This window comes from Zonotrichia albicollis, chromosome 3 (genome assembly GCF_047830755.1).
Source record: "Zonotrichia albicollis isolate bZonAlb1 chromosome 3, bZonAlb1.hap1, whole genome shotgun sequence".
Classification (NCBI taxonomy): Eukaryota; Metazoa; Chordata; class Aves; order Passeriformes; family Passerellidae; genus Zonotrichia; species Zonotrichia albicollis.
The window spans coordinates 50,519,246-50,541,589 of record NC_133821.1 but is presented as its reverse complement, the minus strand read 5'-3'; the positions used below and the strand labels follow the sequence as shown (position 1 = coordinate 50,541,589).

General features: G+C 39.5%; 1 protein-coding gene across 4 annotated transcripts in view; it reads left to right on the top strand.

Moving 5' to 3' along the window:
* RPS6KA2 (ribosomal protein S6 kinase A2) overlaps window positions 1-22,344 on the top strand; it is a 279,346-nt gene that overhangs the window by 240,336 nt on the left and 16,666 nt on the right. For all 4 annotated transcript variants that reach the window (XM_014266679.3, XM_074537381.1, XM_026793060.2 and 1 more), the window contains 4 exons: window positions 4,516-4,646; window positions 6,321-6,446; window positions 20,508-20,597; window positions 22,081-22,239. In XM_014266679.3, the coding sequence (XP_014122154.1) occupies window positions 4,516-4,646; window positions 6,321-6,446; window positions 20,508-20,597; window positions 22,081-22,239 (506 nt within the window). The remainder of the gene's footprint in view (window positions 1-4,515; window positions 4,647-6,320; window positions 6,447-20,507; window positions 20,598-22,080; window positions 22,240-22,344) is intronic.

Below are 22,344 nucleotides of genomic sequence, written 5' to 3'. Positions count from 1 at the left end.
GGAAGCAACGACTGGTTTTGCTTTTCCACCCAAAAAAAGCTCATAAGTATTTCACCAACTTCATATTAACTTGTCTTTAGGAAGAACATATTCCACGTTTTTAAAAGGAAAAAATAACTATTTTTTTGCTATTTTATTATTAATTTTTGCTTACACTAGCTGAATTTAACTATTTTCAATTACCTTGGCTTCAAAGACCTTTGTATCTCTCTGCAAGTTAGTATGTAATTATATATTGCATAGATGTTTTATTTAATTACGACATCTCACAGACTGTGGACTGTTGGAAGGTAATGTGTGGTTAAAAGAAATGAAGAATCATCAAATTCTGAGGTCAGCAGAGTTATGCCAACAGGAAATTTGGCCCACAATATTTAGAAAATGCTTGCAGATAGAATGTTCCTGTAACTTCTATTTCCTAACAGAAATACTATACTTTGTACACTGTATATGTGAAGGTGACTGCTGCATAAAATTCAATCTTTCCACTATTTTAAGTGGAAAGGAAGAACATCAGTAATGTCAGTGTGGTAATCCCACTTGTAATGGTGCCTCCTGCTAGACATGAGCAAGTTACATTATATTTCTGCCTGTGATGTACCTGTGTAAAGAAGTACCTGTTTATACTTTCTAAAGTGTAAAAATTGAATTAGTGGTTGTTTGTTAAACACTTTGAAGGTGGTAAGCACTGTAAATGTCACATAGTATCACGGTAATAAAAAAGTATAAGGTCTCAAGCTTCAATCCTCAAATTGCCCCAGAACTGTTGCAGTGAGAGGGAAAGATCTGAGCTTTCATTAATGAAAACACCTACATTATAAATGAGAATCAGAGTTGAGGCTTCCTGCAGTTTTTGTTCAGGCTTATCATGACCTACACCATTTTTTCTTAAAACTAGCTCAAACTTCTATTCAAAGCCTGGCTCAGATTTCCTTTCATGGGGTTTGAAATAAGGGTATATACTCCAAATCTTTCCTCAGTCAGTTCCTTTTTTTTCCCCCCAAAGATGTGCTGACTTTTACAAACTATAAAAATATTACATTTTTGTTTTTTCAACTGGAACATCCACCTGTCTCCAGTATATGTTAGTCATGTTCTGATATTCCTATTCCACTGCATGGAAACATGATCTTTGGTTTCCAGACATTTCACACATCTGATTTTAGCTGTAATTTAGGTTTCAGAAGCACTAATTTCTCTGAAATATTGGAGACTGCAAGTTAATCTGGTCTTTGGGGATGTGTGCTCTGGTGCTGCCATGGGAAGTTTCACTGATGTGCAAAGAAGCATTAAAAGTTTGGATTGCTTTGGAAGTTCACACTTCATTGCTTTTATTGATGCCTGGGGCTATATTTTACACTCTACATGTTACTACTGTTGCCTAATTAAATTTGTTATTTGTTATTTCCTACAAGAACTGACTTGGAAGGTTTGTTTTGGGATGGTGGCAGGGGTGGGGAGATGGCTGGCCTCAATTCTGCTTTGGGCTACCATGGATAGTGGCCTGAGAATCAAACATTTCAAAATAGGTGTAATTGGAAGTGTGAATGCATTTACACTTTCAGAATGATGGAAAAGCCACAGCAGACTGGCAGAATATTTTGCAGCCCCTGACTGTTGACTGGTTGTGTCAAACAAATTGGGAAGAGTATCACAAATGTGTTTAATACTCTCTCACATTGCCAATGGAATAGAGCAGTAAGCTTTTTTTATTATTATTATTTTGTCTATCAGGACAAAATAAAACTAACAAACAAACTAACCCTGTTACTGAGAACATCCTCAGAGAGAAAGCATTGTAATAATTTCCTGCTTCATGATCATGCAGTTGTGTTTTAATGAAGCTGTCAATCACTGTTTAGCACTGTCTTTATGAATGAGTTCTCCTGTCTGAAAGCAGGTTTATGTCAAAGTTTTGGATACAGTAAATCTTGTTAGTTCAGTGATTTGCTGTACCTCAGAAACTTCCTTTACCCTGGAGGGTGAAACCACATTCTGTGGATTCTTGACTTCAGATCTAAGTGTGCCAAAGATGTGGTTTCTGATACTGACAGATTATGTGGGTATAGTTTCACATCACTTTTTCTCAGAGATTCATCCAAGTTGGAGTTGCTGGTTTTGGCCATTTGCTTCCTAAATTCACCACTGTGGCCCCACATCTCATTTGTGGTGACTCAGCTCCTTTCATGGAGCTGGAGGCTGAAGCAGTTCAGGTTAGAAATCGTGATTTGGACAAGGATCAAACCAAGATCATTCTTGTGACTCAGCTTAGACTTCAGTCCACAAATGTTTGTATTGTTGTAATTGATGGAACAGCAGGCTGTAACCAGCAGAGATGTTTTAGACTGGCTTTACTGCTGAAAAAAGTATTTAAAATTTCACCTGAAATACCTAAATATCCTCCTTTGCAATTAAGACGTTTGTTAACCCCAGTGAAACATGATGAAGGAAATAACTTAGGAGTTATGAAGCCTTTGAAAACCCTTAAACATAGGTGCTCTAGTGGAACAAAGCATTATTACTTTTCACAGGAAGAAAGATAACCATTAGATAAGATTAGTGCCTGTAAGTGGTTCTAATTCAGATATGTGAAATTATTCTGATTTATAAGGCCTGGAAAAATGATTCAGGTTTCTAAGCTATCAGTTAATTAACATGATTTATGCATAGCTTTGCACTTAGCAGAAATGTTTTAATGAGTAAATCAGTTGTTGGTGATGAATATTTGATAGTGAGCAGCAAATCATCAATAGTTCTTCTGCAGTATTTGCTGGAGCAATTGACAGTGAATTATGAAGGAACAATTTTTTTAAACGGATCTGATCTACCACTTTAGTTTTAGAGCTGGATCACAGCTTTTCTGAGGTTCAGAAGTGTTCAGATGTGAATTATTGTCATTCCTTTTTTTAAACAAACATTCTTTCCTCTTAATTAATCCCTTGTGTAACAATCCCTGTTATAGATATGCCCCGGTAGGAAGTATCCAGTGATGCAAGAGGTCTGGTGTGATTCATCCACGTATTTGCAAGGAGAGTGCCCATCAAAAACACTGAGATAAACAAAAAGCCCACGTCATTTTACCAAAAGACAATCTTCTCCATCTGAACTCTGCTTGCTGTGCAGTAATAGCACACCGACTCCTGACGCCTGTCAAAGCTGAAAGGAGCTTTGTGATGAGAAATGGAATTAGCTGAAGTCTCAGTTTTTTTTATTCCCAAGTAGATATATCTTGGTTTTATCAAATTCTGACTTCAGTTCCTCTATTCATTTGACCAGTAGATTTATACAGGATGTGTGCACGCTAAGAAGTTCACATTCTTACATATTTTCAGGGCATCAGGCAGGTGAGTCAGAGATAAAGCTCCGTGGGGATGTATTTTCTTTAAATAACTGGGTATTTACACACTTTACTACAAGGAAATAGTTTTCTAAAGGAAGTTTAACTCTGTAACTTTGTCAGTAAATCACATGGTGCATTGGAGGAAATGTGAAGGGAGAAAGAGAAAAAAACCCACATGCCCCCTCCAAAAAACCAAATAAAAGATTAGCAAATTTTAGTAATATAGGTTTTATAATACCCAACCTGTTGCCAAGGGATGATTTACAAAGTGATTCTTCTTGCTGAGGAAAATACCCAGGATAAAACATACACTGGGGAGAAAGATCTCTTTAAAGCTTTTCAGAATTTTAATTGAAGCGCAGCTCTACTTGCTTTGTCATGCTGCTTCTCTCACTGAGCAGTGGTGCAGGTACAAAGAACTGCTCTCAGCTTATTGCCTACCAAAGGTAGAATTTCTAATTCAGGATTTTTTGAACTTTAGCCATTCCTTCCCTCCTTTTGCTGTATCAGAGGAAGGGTGGGGAGAAAATATCCGTGAAGGTTAGTTAAAACAATCCTTTTTGTTTTTCCACCTGAGGATAAGTCAACCCTGTCTTCCCTAGAGTAGGTCCCGGCTCCTAAAGCTGCTCCAGAAGATTCCTATAAGGCCACTACTGGAGTATTCTGCTTTTCCACTGGTTTCATGCATTCTCTATATTCTCCTGATCCACACAATTTGCCACTCCATCCTTTGTAATTTCTGTAGCTAAGTTGTGCTGCAAAAGACAGCTACAACATCCTGTAGCTTTTTTCCACTCCCTGGAGAACCTCTGATAAGCCCTGCAAGGTTCCCTGCCCTGAGCCTCCTGTCTCTCACCGAGCCTCTCTGCCCTGTGCCTTCTCTCTGGGCACTCTTGGCACAGGCAGTACTTTGCCTAAGAATGCCCTGTGAAAAAAATCCTGTATCCAGGAGGAGACATCCTTGCAAACAATACCCCTGCACTGTTCAAACCCAGAGGAAAGGAATGGAGAAGGCACACCTAAGTCTCGACATGGAGATGAATTATATTCCCCTGTGTGTGCCAGTTTATCAGATTTATTGACTGCCAGAGATGGTTTTGTCTGTTCTACTGCCGTGCTTTTCCTTTCTGTTCTTCTGTGCAGCTCATGAGGCCATTTTCTTCCTTCTCCTACAGATTCCCCCGGTGTTCCTCCAAGTGCCAATGCTCATCATCTTTTCAGAGGGTTCAGCTTTGTTGCCTCCAACTTGGTGCAGGAGCCTGCACAGCAAGATGTGCACAAGATCACTGTTCACCCAATTGTGCAGGTACTGATGCTGGTTACATTTCACATTTCACGGATGTGCACATACGTATGTGTTTATTTAAACTGCCTAATGCTCTCACTGGTATTTCACAGCTACCTAGTGTAGGAAGGAGGTGTTTTACATGCAGCACGTAGGTGTTAGAAAATGAGAAATTTTTTGCAAAGGCTTTTATGTATAAAACGTTCCTCACCACCTTTGCAAAGGAAATAGGGGCTGCTCTTTGTCACAACTAAAATGAAAAGCACTTCTCAATACCTGAAACAGGATTCCAGTTGTGCATGCAGGGCAGGTAATGAAATACTGGTTTGTCACTGAATGCATTTCATTCCCAACAGTTTTGTCTTGGATTATATGATCCAGTTTGTGCTGGCAAAGTGGTTTGATGAACTGCTCCTGTAGGCTCCCCCAAGCCCAAGCTCCTGGGTGTAAGAGGCCACTGTGCTCCTGTTCTGTTTCACAAAAGCCTGGATGTACTCACCTAAACCAGGGTGCTTGGTGGGGAACATGCCAGACACTTGGTTCTTTGCTGCTATTCTCCTAAAAAAATCTATTCAGTTGTACTTTAAACCAGAAATAGATTGCTACAAAAGGTTTGATACATCAAAGAAGAAAACAGGGAGAAAGAACAGGGCTGCTTAAAGATGCAGCCAATTTTCTCACTAGGAAAAAGCTCCTTCTGCTACCCACAGCCACAGGTGTACATGCCTCAAGGAGGGGAGACCCTGTCTGTGGTTTTCATAGGTTTTCATCTCTGTTTTAATTATTTGCAGTGGAATGTGTCATACTCTTAAAGATGCTCTTATGGCACAGTAAGTGAAGTACTACCCAAGCCATTACATCTCAGAAATACCATATATATATATATATATGTTACGTGTATATTTATATATATATATATATATGTTAAATCAAATTCCTGTGATTTGCTTTGTAAAACTGTATTGAATATTGACATATGCACATCTTAAAATTTAGCAGGTTCTGTGTGGACTTTGCTGGCAAGGCTATGTTTTTAAAGAGAAGATTCTGGAGGATTTTTAGAGGTGCTGGTTGTTTCTTGAGTCCTGGGATGGAATTTGCAGCAAATTTCAAAAAGCCTCAGATTTGGGGTTCACCATTGGACTGGTCTACTTGCCCAGACATTTTCCAAAGAACATATGAATTAATGGCTGAAAATATTAACTTCTCTCTCACAAAGAAACTGCAGATAAACATATTCTAGACAAGACTTCCAATTATCTGGAAGCACTCCTCATATATGGGGTATCTCTCTTGAACACAGTGAAACTATGAAACTTAATATTTTATGTTACCTGCCCCTCAGTATTTAGAAATCAGTTTATATTGTCAAGATATGTAGGTTGGTCAGGAGATTTGGACCCACAGTTTCCTATGAATTTCTAATATATGGTTATTTTCTGCATTCCAAAAATAGTTTAGAAAATCGCAGCAGTTTTGCCACTTCTTCTACAGACAATTCCCTCTTACAGACTGGAAAAAGGTAGAAAAGGAACAGACACATTCACTTGTTTACGTAAAGAGCTTCAGAATCTTTTAACTGGATTTAGAAAAGCTGCTAAGGACAAGAGAGCTCTGTGAAGGGAGAGGAGATCAAGGATCCTTGCCTTTACATGCTCATGTCCTGATTACCTTGTTTCTTTTGTCTCCCTGTAGCAGTTACATGGGAACAACATTCACTTTACTGATGGATACGAGATCAAGGAGGACATAGGAATTGGCTCCTATTCCGTGTGCAAGAGATGTGTTCATAAAGCTACAGAAACAGAGTTTGCAGTGAAGGTAAGAAAGCCTCTGGTAAATGCCAGAAATGCAGCTGAGGCTGCTCTGCTTCTGGATTGTTTGTTGGCTTATTTCTTGTTGCTTGAGATTTTTTTCTGTTTTGTAATATGGCAGGTTTCATGATAAGTCTTCCCTGTTTTTCACACTTCAATCCCACCACGTAGAATTCCTCAGTGGAAAAACCCTTTACTGTCTTGCATGGAAATCCAGTTATCACTTCAGCCATACTCGTTGCAAACTAAATAAGATTTTTAACATACTCTAGACGGAATCATCATAATTTTAAAAAATTGCATATAAAATTATTGCAAATTTGAAACATGATTTATTCTTCTTTCTCAAGTTCTTTAGGTCTGAGTTTCTTGTAATTAGAGAGATTTTTCAGTGAAAACCATGATCACCTAGAAAAACTCAGATTTCCTTTTGTCTTCTTCACATTCAAAATGAATGCTATCAAAATGAGTGAAAGTCAGTCTTCAGCAGAGATAAAATATTGATTTAGTTGGGCATTGAGGACAAGTCAGTGAACTTCAGACTTGGTCAAGGAACGCTGCATAGAACACAGTCACTGTGGTAATTTTGGGGTCCTGCGTTGTAGGGAGGAAAGATGAATCTGACTCCATGTTCTTAGAAGGCTAATTTATTATTTTATGATATGATATATGATATTTATTATGCTCTACTAAACTATACTACTGAATAGAGAAAAGATACTTACAGAAGGTTTAACAAGATACTAAAGTAAAACTCCCGACCTCTTCCAGAATCCCAACACAGCCAGACAGTGATTGGTCATTAAGTAAAAACAATTCACATGTTAGATAGACAATCTCCAACCACATTCTAAAGCAGCAAAACACAGGAGAAGCAAATGAGATAATTTTGTCTTCCTTTTTCTCTGAAGCTTCTCAGCTTCCCAAGAGAAGAATCCTAAGCAAAGAAATTTTTCCAAAAAATACAACAGTGACATCACATCTGCCCCAGAGGCCAGGGAGCTGCTAGCATGAGGGAAGAACTTCAGTAGAGCTACTTTGGAAGGCCATGCTTGGAGAACTGTCATCAATTCCATTCAGTGCTGTTGAATAAACAGCATGCAGCCATTGCAGGGGCCAGTACAGACCAGTGGCAAGTGGTTGTGAGATAACAGCTCAGAGGAAGAGTTTCAAACATGCACTTTTCTTTAAGGAAAAGTTTAGCAGTGAAAACACTTCATGTGTTAGGAAAGTACTTCATGGTTTTGTTCTTGTACCAGAAAGGGACAAGTTTAGATTATAACACGGAATTTGAAAAAACAGGGAAAGTTAGGTCAGATCCTTTCACTTCTGTGGCATCTCATGGGAACAGATTGCAGTACATAGAGAAGAGTATTTTGCACACTTGCAGTAAATGAGGGGATCTAGCCAACTGCTAGTCTACTTTTAATGTTTTAAAATTTTATAAAATAAATGTAAATTTAGCTAACAAATGAGATTGTGTCTTTGCTGTTAAATGAGATGATGACAGCTTAAGGAAGTGATCCAAACTGCAGTTCCTGAGATAAATGACCTCAAGGCAGTCAGTAGAATGATATGAAACATTTTATTCAGTCTTATTTTCCACTACTAGATGGGTGGCAATGCAGTATCCCTGAAAATCCATGAAACTTTTCATGTTTCCTCATGATGGCCACAAAAATCTGGAAACCACTGTTAACCTACAATCTGTTGATGTCACTGTTCAAACAATGGTTGATTTTGCTGGGCTACACCATAATTAGGAGCATGGACTTACCAGCAGATCTGTGGGCTTTCATATGAATGTGCTAATATTTTCATTTCTAATGAATTTAAAAAATCAGAGCTTTTCAGTGCCCAGGTCATTTATCAACAGATGGCATTATGTTATAGTAGGTGTGGGTTCCGTATAACTGAAATACATCCATGATGAACAAAATGTATACTAAATTTAAGTAATAACTTTAATATTTCATTTATATCAAGTATTATGGATGGATTTATGAGTGTAATACAACCAGTGTGAACCCAAAATAGAAAAACCTCATCCCTTGAAGATGTCTGAGTGCCCAGATCTGACAGGGTCCAGCATGCTCAGCAGGCTGGGTGTTTGGGGTACCTCAGAGGATCCAGAACAAAGCCAGGGCATGGAGACACTCAGAGCTCCAGCAGAGTTCAGCTCTGTGATTGCTAGGTTTATGCTCTTTCCCATTTTTAAAAATATTTCCTCATTTTACTCCTTTGTTCTTCCACTTTTTACAACTCTTTTTTTGTCATGTAAATATGTCTTGATTTTGACTGCCGGTGTAGGCAACATGTGCAGCATCTCCGTTTCTGACACAGTGTGAGTCAAATGTGTAGCACAGATTTGGGGTTCGAGACAGTTGGTGGGTTTCTGTTTGTTCTGTCTTTCCAGCACATTTAGTGCTGCCTCTTTGGTTATTACTCTTACCAATATATTAATTTTACTTTTCTTTCAATTTTATTGTAACTTCATAATACAATTATATCCTTTTGTTGTCAGAGTAGCTCGCTTTCAAAAAAACTGCACAATGCCACCCATTTCAAGTAATTAGATAGCACAGGAGTTGCAACTGATATTATCATAATTATATATCAGTCCCTTTTGACATGCATCCTTTAACTCTCTCTTTAAAAATCACTGTAATTAGGCTCTTTTCATTTCTGTTAGTAAGTATAATTTTCTCAGTGTTCTCCAGCATGTAACATTCAGAGGGAAAAGTGTCTGCAGAGATAGTTTGTGTGATAGGCAGCAGCCCCATTTGCTTTGCACCACCTCATTAAATCTCCCTCTTTCAGAGGAACTGCCAACACCTCGGAGAACATCATCCTGTCTCCCTCAGGGAAGGAGTTAAGGAAATTACGTGGTGGCATCGCTGCAGGAAGACACACACCATGTCACTGTGGAAATAAATTATCCTTCCTTGGAGCCTGCCACTCACCTTGTTTACTATTGTTCCCTGGTGTCTTACTGAGACAGGAGATTGCCTGGCCAGAGTAACTTGAGTCAGAGCCACTGCCAGAAAAGCAAAACCTTTCCTAGCCCAGAAGCAGAACATATTTAATAAAATGCAAGCCACTTCATCCCTTTTCCTTTTGCGGGCCATCTGCTGCTAATTGGGGGGGCGTATTGTAGAGGTAATTAGATGTCTAGCAGTGCAAAGATGGTGCTTGCTGGTGTTGTAAAAGCATTTGAACAGGTCTGGAATTCCACTCTTTTCAGAGCTGATTGAGATGAGGCACGTGTCTCACTGAGGAGCTTTTGGAATTTCCCCCAGACACCTCTCTGCACCTGTAGGCAGCTGTACTGCCTCTGTAAATCCAATCATGGAGCTGCTGAAGAAGAGAATTTTCTTACCACCTATTCCCTATTCTTCTATGTCATCTGTAAAAATGAAACGCTAATAATAAACTCTAAAGCTATTTTAGACATGCCCTTGGGCTTCTAAGTGCAATATTTCAGAATTCAGACATAGCTCCACTTCTGAGAGCATTTCAATACCCTGCAAGAGAAAACCCTGTAGACAGTCAGACTTCCTGCAAATTGAGTCTACCCTGAAGCTAGTCACCACCTATGTAGGTCAGTGCAGGTAGATGTTGGTTTAGCAAGTCCATGTGTCATATTCTACTTGCACGTACATACTCTGGGGAGCTTTTAAAATTTTACTTTTAACTTTTTTCCATCTCATTCCCAAGGGAAAAAAAAGTAAAAAGCTCTAAAATACAAGTAAGGATTTATTAATTCTTTTGAATCACAGAATATTCTGAGGTAGATGCTTCACAATACTCTGGTAGAAAAAAGAAAGATGGGAAACAAAAGAGTATTTCTCCTCTGATGGACTTCTGCTGTGTTTAAGATTCTTCTGCTATAATATTGATCATCTTGACTACAGCAGGCCTAATGGATTTTAATAGCAAAGAACACTGGCATTTTCAGTTGCAGTTACAAACTTCACATGGATATAAATGTAATGATGAGGTCAGAGGTAAAGGAAAATAAGATCAAAGTATTAAGTCACATCGGTATCTATAGAAAATAAGTTAATTAAGTAAAAGAATTATGCTAGAGGAGCTGGTAGAGGTTTCTGTGGGTGGAAGAAAGTTTAAAATGGAAGCCTAAACAGATTAAGAGCTCTTGTTTGGAGTTCAGAAGACTTGGTGAATCAGATTTTTCAAAACCTTCCAGATATGTGATGCAATTAGCATATTCTGAATGTTTTTCTTGTCTTAAAACTATTGCACAGCTTTCAAGCTTGGAGCACAAGTGAAGCTTTCAAGCTGGATTTTTGGATGTGCTTCTTACTGATGCCAGATTAAGTAAATTAGAAAAGGACTTCATTTCATCTCCCTGTTTTTAAAGGTTTGTCTATTCAGATTGACTCCTGACCCCCAGCAGAGATTACTGGTGAATAATAGACAAGTAGAAATTTCTGCTGCTGAGCCAGTTCGACTCCCAGTACTGCCCCCAATATTGCAGTGGTAGGGGTTTTAGATGCCACATTCAACACCTTGATGTTAACTGCCTTTTTCTTCAAAATATCCAGCTGGTTAAGTCTTGGGGGGTTTCAGTCCCTCCATGCTGTTAGAGGCAAGGTGGAAAACTAGGTTGTATATCTTAAAAACAGGATATACATTTTTTCTTTCCTTTGAAGAAGAAAAATATAGTAGAGATAGTCCAAATTGACAAGTCCAATTTTGCAGATGCCAGTGTTACAGTAGAATTTGAATCTTGAAACACATGTGAATCTCATGACTTTTTCCTATCTCTGTAATGTACTAACCAACTGTTTGGCTCCAGATGTTCCACGGTTGTGAGCAAAGCCAAAGTTTGCAGTCTGTGTCTGCCTCTGGGGTACAAGTTGGACTCTGCTAGCAGAGTCCAAGTGAATCCTCGTGTATAATTCTGGCAGCTGCAAAGCACTGAGAGCACATCCATCTAACATGTTTTGGTGTGTGCAGACTGGAGAGAAGGTGCATTTTAATTAGCTACAAAAATTTGGTACCAGCAGAGAAGTGGTGTCAGCATGCCATCAATAAATAGAAATCAGTAACTCAGGAGAGCTAGTATTGGCAGGCTTGTGTAATCAAACTGGTTGTATATGTCTATTTATTTGCTAATGACAGTGAGTGACATAGTCACCAAAACCAATTTAAATTCCAGAGTTTTTTCATAATTTTCTTAAACTTCATTTTCCACTTCCATTGATGTTCATGATCTTAGTTTGGTTGTTTCTAGGTGGTTGGTGTGAGTAGATAAAACTGCACGCTGATCTGAAGGCAGGAGGTATTTAGTGGCTCTACATTTTCTCTTTAGCCTGTAGTATGGTTAGGTCAGGTGTTTAGTGCTGAATGCAATAAAGAAAATAGGAATCTTACTTAGTGAAATAAGAGTAGGAAAAAAAAAAAAGAAGAAGAAAATCGGTCCAAGCATCATTAAATCTCCTTGAAAGTCAAGGAGTCTTTAGATCTAGACAGATTTGCTTAAAATTGTCTCTCCTTAACCATAAAAAGTAACTAAAGTGAAACAGACAGTGGAAATTTCAGGGAAGGCTTTGTATCTATTTTTGTCTGTTTGGGATGTACTTAGTGTCTGGCAGAAAAGGGATAAATATATCAGTATTTAAATAGGAAGGTCAGTGGAAAGTTTGTTAGATGACCTCAGCTTTCTTGGCCCTGAGTCTGCCAGCTTGTCAAACCAGACATACTCAACCACTGTTTGTCCAGCCTTGCCCCCCCAGAACATGGTACAGAGGTCAGGCCCCAGGATATGTGCGCCAGTCTCCAGGTCAGAGCCCCTGGTAATCCATCCCTTTGCGATTTAGCAGAAGTTACCTGCTGCTGGAGCAGAGCAATCAGCACTGTCAGGACTCTGCCAGAGAGAGGATGGGCTGCATGGGCATGGATCAGATCAGTTCTTGTTCAGTCTCTAGCAATGCAGACCCCCCTTGACTTAGCTGGCTGGCTGTCACAGTCAGGTTTGTATGGGCAAGAGGAGGCCTCTATCACATCTCACACTTGGGGGAAAGGTGGCACCAGGAAGAATATAATGTCATGTAAAAGGACCTCATTAGTCAGTCAAGTGATGGGAAATAAGAGTGCCAACTTAGTGCTTCCAGAAGCCTATAACTGTCCTTGTTCTTCCTCAAGATGGCTTATCAAATTATCTATGAAAAGCGTATATTTTTGCCTCTGCACGATCATAATAACGATACCTAAAGATAATTTCCAACATTTTATTGAGAAAGTGTTTCTGACTGCAGTCTGGCCAAAATTTTTCATTACTATTTGCTTTCCTGCCCTGAATATGTAATGCAGCTATTTGGTGTTCTCAAATGATTCATAGGATGGAAATACAAATATTTGAATACCTGCATCAGACAAATATTTCATAAATATGTTGCAAGTGTAGTTACAGTTTTATTAATACAATTTCTATCCAGACCTATAGATTTCTATCTTATTTACATGCTTGCATATAAACGAATTTTTCTTGTAGTACCTGAGTAGGAATACTAAACCCTGTGAGATCATGTGCTCTTTTGATATCTGTGGTTTAAGACAGAATATAAATAAATTAGAGAAAATCTATAGCAGAAAATATGCAAGAATTACAAGGCAAGCTCTCTCAAGAGAGCTACAAATATGTGTGATGTAAGACAGACAAGAGCGCAGTGGGATGTGATCAAAATCTATAAATATCTCTAAGGTGATATAAATGATGGATGACAACCATTTGGCTGCTAAAGACAGCAAGGGAAGACAGAATGTCTTGGAGCTAAAAAAGGGAGATTCAGGGAAAAGAAGTCTGATTGTGAGAGCAGTTGGTAAAGCAAACTCTTCAAGGAAATGTCTGAGATGCCTTCCCCTTCACCTGCCAAGCAGTTGGTTTGTCATGTTAGTGGAAATGTAGCCTTGCAAAATGCAGAGTAAGAGGTACAAGACACCTTCTTACCTTGATAAACTGCAGAAAACACTTCCCAGGTTTTCCTGATAAATTTGTTTTTTAAGCTGGGCATCAGTAAATAACATGGCCCAGACACTCAGGTAAAAGATGGCTTTGAGTGTCTGAAGCATACTCGAGCTTTTTGGCAATGGGGCACCAAATTCGGTAGACTGTCATTTAGGAGATGCAGGCTTTTGAGCAGATTTAAGCACAAATCTTTGTCCTTCTTTGAATTGGCACAGGGAGGGCTGTTTTCTAGAGTGCCTGCAAAGAAACCAGCATTAATAGCCCTAATAAGGGCTCATTGCCATACTATGAGTGATTGCAGACAGCATGGAGGATGTCCTCTAGCTATCATGGAAAATGATTTACAGTAAAATGGATGAGCAGCAACGGGTGATAGATTATTGTTGTCTATGAGGATTTTACATCTGATCTGTGAGAGTATTTTTGAAGGCTTTCTTGGTTTTCCCTTTTCAAAAACTCAATCAAAGTACCTGACTTCCACCCTGGACCAGGGTCATTCCATACACTCACCATAACAGGATGCAGCATAATGGTGTCCTCATTTTTTAAGATTTGGGTTTTCTAGAATACCTGCAAAGCTTCATTGGATCTCACTTTTCTGTTGTTTTGAGTGTGTTCAGATAGGAGTTGGACTCAATGATCCTAATGGGTCCCTTCCAACACAGCATGTTCTGTGATACTGTGCTTTCTGCCAGATAGTCTCCCCGCAGAAATAAGTCAGTTCTCCAAGGAGGCACTGCTTGAATGGCTGCAGCTACAGCTTCAGAAGGGCTAGGCCAGTACAGAGTGCTGGGCTCTGCTGGAAGGATGTGGGAGAAGGCAGGACAGAGAGGCAGGAGTGGCTTGAGCATTTCTACAAGTAGCCAGCTTGTTTCTAGAAGCAAGAGCCATTGCTGACTTTTGGGGTAAATGGGGTCAAAGCATTGCTTAAATTCTTAACAAAATAATCAGAGAAGGCAGGTAGAAATACAGAAATGTGTGCAGGCTACCTCTTAATCTCAGCTTCAAAGCATATCTTAAATGTGTAGTGGTTGTACATCTCTGGCTTAAGGATTCCTGCAGCCTCCTTCCCATTTCGTCACAAAGCTCTCAGTGTCTCTTTCCTTGGCATGGCTGAACCTCTGAGGAATGTGAGAATATGGTTATTTCCCTCTGCTAACTAGATATTTTCTGAGACTTAGGATCAAGCAGCAGTTTTTCTACAGCTTAATAATATCGTGTTTCTCTTCACTAATTTGCTTGCCAAATACCTAAAGTATTTTGGACAGAATTCAGTCCTTTGTGCCTCTGTTTCTCTTTTGGGGCCGTTCAAACTATGTTTCTTGCATTTGTCTTCCATACTGATGTCATAATTTTTCCCCTTTGAAAGTTCTGAATGATTCACTGGTTTCCATCTCTGAAGCTTTCTGTAGAAGGTGAGAGCAGTGTTGCAGTTACTTTACGGACTGAAAACTCATTAGTCTGATCCGAGGCTGCGTGCTGAACAGAGCAGACTGAAACACAGCGCAGAGCCTTTCCCACCAATCCATTTTACTTCCAGAACTGAAGACTTCTCCCTAAAATGAGCTTTTCTCTTTCATGGCTGCTATTGAAATTAATTTGTTAATGTTTCTGTTCTGCTTAGAAAACGTGTGCTACCCTATAAGTGCTAATTAACAAGAGCAGCTAATTAACACTTCCAGCTGACAACTTAGGAGTGCTAAGTCAGCAAACGGTGTCAGCAAGTGGGCATGCTCTGTGTGCAGAAATGTTTAATGTCTCACCTGCGGAGCTTGATCAAATGGGCAGTCCTTATTTCAGAAAAGTATTGCTAATTAGGCCTGTTTCTTCTTAATAGACATTTTTCACTATTTTCCTGGAATATTTAAGCATGGATAGAGGGAAAGAATTTCTGAAGCTAATCAAAACTAATAGCACAGCAAATAGTCCCTCAGAAACTATTAGGCTTGGATAAGCTCTCCTTGGAGACCTCTTAAATTTAAAATTATACCATGTTCTTTTAAATAATATTAGCCTTTCTGCAGTGATTTTCGTCCAACTTGGGTTATTTGACATCAGAAAGGAACCAAATTAAAACAGATGCTTGGCATGAATAGACCTTATTTTTAGAAGGAAATATTACTGAAATGGAAACCTGTACATTTTCCAGCAGCACAGAACTGCAGAACTCTCTTTTTGTGACACTTCCATTGGAATTAGTATTGTAGATGAAACTGTCAAGTTAAAATCTGTGTGCTGTCACACCTCCTTTTTCAGAAGAGAAGCAAATCCCACCTATAGTCAGTTCCATTAGTGGTGCCCTGAATTTTCAAATACATCACAGTGTAGATATAATGTGCAAAGGGACACAAAATTAATTCTCCTTTTGCTCATCCTTCCCTTCCCAGAAAAGGAGGGGATTTTTACAGAGGCTGTCACATCACACTATGTAATGAATCTGTTCTTAAAGGAGATTATTAACCCATGCTTACTCTCCAGACTATAGAAAAAGACTGTGTATAACAGAAAAAACAAGCAGCTTTAAAAAACATAATAAATTCTCCTTCTCCTCCATGCTTTTTTTCAGAAAGCCGTTCAAGGTTCCCTAGTGCTGGTTAAAAGCAGCTTTACATCATCCCAGTGCCTAAATGCACTGGCAGCCTCAGGTGTGGCTGTACAAGGTATGAGAATGCCCAGGTGTGTCTGCCCTGCCTTCTGCTGGGCTTTGTGTTGCTGCAGCTGGAGCAGCAGATTGGGGCTGTACCAGCAGCCCAGCTGCCCCAGCTCACACTCTGGTAGCTCAGTTTCAGCTGCCAGGAAGGGTCACCTGGGGTGGTTGAAGACAAGGCAGATTAAAAGATCATTTAATTGTTTGGTCATTAAAGATGCACAAGGTCCTTTGTCCCCAGCACAGACAGGCCCAACAGAGCAGTGTCCTTGCTGCTAGCTCGAGCACAGCCTGGCCAGAGCCTCATCCTTTCTCCTCAGGCTCATATCACTGCTCTTCCCATCTGTGTGCCTCATGTTTCTTTTCTGTCCTTTTTCTCACTCTCCTGCTTCTCTCTCACCTTTTCTTTTAGGCTGTTCATTTTCCAGACAGCAAAGGCAGTTAAACTTACCTTTTCCAATCTCACAACTGTTGTGATGGAGAACTCCACGTGAGAAACACAGCCATTCTCCATTCTTCTCATGCACAGTCATTCAGGTTAATTTCAGTGCTGGAAAAGGCAATTTGTATTAGCAGGGCTGCTTCACTGAAAGTGGATTAGGGAGTGCTCACACGTACTGTTTCCTTGGCAGGGCTGTAAGGGCTGTAAGTCCCAGCTGGTGGGTGATACCAAACAGCTGAAGGCTCCAACATCTGCTGATGGTATAACTAGGTACAGAAGAAGAGATTTATCTACACAGTTGGAAGCATGCAAATACCTTCCAAAAAAGGCAGCAAGCAAATATATATACTGTCTATTTAGTTGCTGTGCCAATTTCAGCAAGGCTTTACCCACATGGAATTTTATTGATACTGTCTTTTATACTCATTAGTCTGCTCTGACAAGCTTAAATCCATTGAAAACCCATTAGTAAAGAAGAATTAGATGATTTTTTTTTCATGCAGAAGACTTGTAGAACGGCTTGTAAAAACTGGAAAGATGCATTAATTGGGATTTTGAAAATATTCTGTCCTGCTTCTTTTTTCCTTAATAAAGAAGGTGTTCAGTATTGTCCTTTAAAGGAGCTTGACACATTTTAAAATATCATGATGTTATTACCCTAAATCCCACCGAGGAAAGAAAATGCACCTTTTGCTTTCAGTTAGTCACACAAATTATGTGATAAAGAGCAAACAAATCCCCTGTGAGAACAAAGGACACTATTGACTGTGCTGAGCCCGTTTTACTCTAAAATTCTTTCATACACTGTTTGACACAGACAAGATTCTGAGCGATCCCTGGGTGTCCAATGCACAGAAAAAAAGTCTGTTTGCTTTATGGCTCAGTTTCTTTCTCTTCTGAAGGGCAATGCATGACCCTTGTGCATCACAGCTCTTCTGGGCCAAGGTACAGTAGAGCTCATGTTACTTTTTCATTTAAGTTACTTATACATTATGGTGAATTTTTGAGTTGGTCTTCTTCAACACACATCTAAAGAGAGAAATGGAAAAGTAGCATCATGACATATTACTCAAATTCTCAGGACTAGTAGCTGAGATCTTCCCTTAATTCTGTAATAGAGAGTGTTCATAAGTACATTTTAGTTGAATTCAAATCAAAATGAGTTTCCTAAAGAAAATTCATCATTGCTTGCGCAGGAAGAGCTGAAGGATGTTCATGGACTCTACCAGAGAGGACCAAAGAAGAGTCTGTATTCATGCAAAATACAGTGTCTCAGAGGAGACAGGGACCGGGGTGGCAAATGCTCTTTTTACCACAGGAAATTCTGGGTGGATTTAACAGCACACCAATAAACTCTCTGGAAGTGTTGTAAATCACTGCACAGACTGCCCAAGGAAATGGTGAAGTCACCATCCCCGGAGGCATTTAAGAGACATGTAAATAAGGCACTTGGGTTTTGTGATGGACTTGGCAATGCTGGGTTAATTATTGGACTTGCTGATCTCAAGAGATCTTTCCCAACTGAATGATTCTATGACTTTGTGAAAAGGAAGATCAGGAATATCACAGGAGTGGAGCTGTGGGGCACATTTATTTAATGGATGGCCACTGCCACATGCAAATAAAGAGACTGTGCATACTGCAGCCGGTCTGACCTGCAGAGGGATTTCTGGTGAAGTTGCAGCAATCACCCCCTCTGCCTCTTCAGCAGTCATGGGCCAAGTGTAAGTCACAGGCACACTGAAGAGAGGCACTGGCAGGGTGATAGTCATATTTTGCTGTGGAGGAGAAAAATGGTTCTGGTCTGTCCAATTAGACTGCCCAGGGACTGTCTTGCAATTTGTATTTACATTGCATATTGTGAATTAGAAGCATTAAATGTCTTCTGCTGCTGTTGCTACTACATCGGTAGCAGAGTGCTTCGGGTTGTGTTTGTTTTAGTTTTGTCAATAGCTGAGACTATTTTTGGTTTGGATTTTTTTAGGCCATATATATGCATCTATAGTCTTGCATTATTAATAGTCACTTAAAATTTTCCACAGCTCTGGATATTTGCTTTCACAGGGAACTGCAACGGAAAAGGAGTCTGGAATATATAGCTTGCTACAGCAGCACAGTGGTAGTGGTCCTTCACACTGGTGGCAATACTTGCCACAGTAGGTTCTGCTGGCTTGTACAGGGCAGGCAGATACTAACAGGGGCACATGTGAATTTCTCCAGTAACTTGACAAGAAGTTTATCAGTGTAGCCAAGGAAGTGGCCCTGAGGATCTTCTTGTATGTTAGGCTTACTGGTTGAGTGGGACACATTTAGTCACTGTGGTTGTGCTCACATGGAGTGGGTCCATCAGGACTTTGTTGGCTTCTTGATAATGTCTCAACTAAACTGGGAGAACAACAGCAGAAATATTTATTTCATTCACCTATTCTTGAGGTTTTACTTTATTTATTCAAAGGTGGGCAATAACCATTTACCTGCATCAGCTGCCTGTTGCACTTTCATTTATCACATTTCCATTAATTCAGAGTCAAATCCCTGATATGGCCTCAGAGGCATACCTGAGCCATGGAAAATTTCTGACCATCATTATCGCTACACATACATGCCAGTCATGATAACTGTGAAACCTCTGATTTATATTCAGTTATGCATTATTATGGCTAATGCATAAGATTCTACTCATGTACTTGAATTTGTATCATCATAAATAAACCATGAAAAATGCATATATTTTATTAAAAAGCAGGCAGGCATTTATCTTCATTAGCAAAAGAGGTTTTCAAAGAGCTGTTTTTTCCCTGCTAACATCATAATTTAAAATTTGTGCTCTGTGCTCAGCTCTTGGAGAGAAACTAACCACATTTAAGTATGGAAGCCTTGATATCCAAGGTAGTAGTGGAAAAGATTTTCTGAAAATGCCACCCATTCCACTTTGGTAAACCTGCTATTCAAAAGTACTGCTGTTGTTTTCTAGCAATAAGAAATAGAGACAAAATAGTGTACTCCTATGAGTTTCTAGTAGAACGAGTCTTTCACCATCTCCTGTGCAGTTACTTTTGAGATTCCAAAATGCAGAGATTTCCCTTAATATTATTTTTTTTATTCCATATTTATGATTTAAATCTGTAAAGTGAGAAACATTAATCAGTGTTCTCAGCTGGACAAATGACTAAAGTTCTTTGCCTGACATGGCAAATATGGTTACCAGAATCACTGAGGAGAAGTCAGTGCTCTCCTGCTAGGTGGCTTTCCATGCAGTGATGCTCTCTAAGCAGCAGCTGTCATGTTTTTCTAAGACCTGGTGCTACAGGTTTGCTACATCCAAAATTAAAACTTTTGCATGTCTTACTATATTGTCTAATAAGGCAAAAGACACTGACTACATAGAAGTGTTCTATGAAGCAGATTTCTTTCCAGTTTAGGAATGGGTAGAGTTTGGTTACATGGCCAAATACAATGTCTGGTCACACTATTGTTCACTACAACAGCTTGGCCCAAAGAGCCAATTTATTACCAAAAGTTTCAATTCAAATCTCCCCTGACAGTAAATGTCCATACATTTTCATTTCTGACAAATACATATGACAATTAATTTCTATCAATTTATTAGCATATATACAAGCATATGCCAATATTACAATTCTATCATTTTTTATGTCAAAGAGGTAATTTTAAAGCTACGATTATTTTAAAACTCTCGATGTTGTTTGATTTCCAAATGATGCTTCTTGTTACTGCCATTATTTATGGGTAAACAGAACTGTAGGCATCAAAAGGAGGGCCTACGCCTCCGGAATCTAAACTAATTATTGCTCCATCTGCCTTTGGCAGGCACTCAGCATGGCTGTCATTTGCACATGGTTTGTGCTGTCCTCTCGTAGAATAATGATTAATAGAAGAATTTTGAATATTAATTTGTAGGAATTGGTTGCTTTGTGCTTAGTGCTGCTAACTGGTATTTGACTACACTGTCCTTCATTTATTCCAGATAATTGATAAGAGCAAGAGAGACCCTTCTGAAGAAATTGAGATACTCTTGCGATATGGACAGCATCCAAACATCATTACTCTTAAAGATGTGAGTAGTCTTTGAGCACTCCAGCATTAAATGATTTTCACCTTCTAATCACACTCACTTATCAGTCCAGGTCTGGAAAATTGTTCAGTTGAAGGTCTGAGCTAAAACCAGACCCATTGTAATCAAGGAGAAAAACATGACTTAACGAATTACTGGATAGCATTTGGAACGACTGGTCAGGTTATGCATTCTCCAGTTACTGTCTAACAAACCTTAAAAAAAAATAAAGGGGCACAGTGATGGAGAAGAAAAAATGGGTTTGGGTTTGGGTTTGCAGCACTATTCAAAAGGGGATCTCCCTAACTGGGTGTTTTGGGGCACTGCTGAACACACACAGTGGTGCTGCTGGGCAGGGGGATGATCTTTCTCAAGCAGCCAGTCACTCCTGTGCAGCCTGTGCTATCTGCTTTGCTGGGAAGAGGAGAGCTCACAGAGTCACCAGGATTCCCCCAGAGTGTTTTAATACCAGGGACTATTTGCCTTCTACTCCAGCAACCATTCAGGTATTTTTCTTCGGCATTTCATATGAAAAAATATTCCTTCACTATGCTTAAATGAAGTAGTGGCCTTTGGTCAGAGGTGTTTTACTTTAGCTGCCTGAAGTCTCACCTAAGATTGTCCACACCATGTCAGATTCAGAGTTACAGAACAAATCCTGCTTGCGTGAGTGGCCAGTACATTGTGGTTTAGACCTTAGGAAAGTATAAAAGAATCTTCTAATCACATGCCCTCAGGAAAGTCTCACCCAATTCTTAAGTGTTAAAGTGTATTTTAAAAAATCTTAACAAAATAAGTTTTTATATTCCTTTCCAAAAACATTTAGAATTGATGACTATAACACTGCCTATTATTGCAGTCTAGATAAAGGACAATGACATGAGAATGGTTGTCCTCCAATTTAAATGATAAAATTACTTTTACCAACTGCCATTGACATTGAATGTAAATATCTCTTGCAGCTGATACCAACAATATATTCACCAGAATTGAAAATATAAACTAAATAATATCATTAGATGCAAGTGTTGGCCAACAGCATAATACAGCTCTTTAGCTGATCATGAGTCAAAGGGAAATATTGATATTTGAAATGGCAAATGTTACCCTGTGGAAGTGGAAAGAGAGAACACTACTGAGAAGAATGCTTGGGTGAGAGCCAGCAGGCATTTGAAGCTGTGTGGAGTGGTGCTGTTTTTAACAGCTGAGCCTTCTCTGTTGACATGATACAAAACCAGGAAAGCTACATTTCTGTGAGGACAAATCAGAAAATTGCTACAGACACCAGAAAAAAGTGATGATTTACGTCATTTTATAAAGTTTTCTTTTTAGTTGTTGAGTGTAAGGAGCCCATTTCCCACACATTTGCCGATATTTTCTTCTTGCAGCTTCCCAACACTGCAAGCAAGCCAACACTGTGGTTAAAGGACCAACCTTTACCAAGCTGGTGGGTCCAAGACATGCGTTTGCTGTGTTCCTGTTGCAGGTCTATGATGACGGGAAGTTCGTGTACCTGGTGATGGAGCTGATGCGGGGCGGCGAGCTGCTGGACCGCATCCTTCGGCAGAAGTGCTTCTCAGAGCGGGAGGCCAGCGCTGTGCTGTGCACCATCACCAGGACTGTGGACTACCTGCACTCTCAGGGGGTAAGCCTTGCTCTTTTGGCTTAGCTGCACCAACCTTCTTAAAATTCAACTTCCTGAAATCGCAAATACTTGTGATTTTGCTTCTCTGAAATGTAAATATGTTTT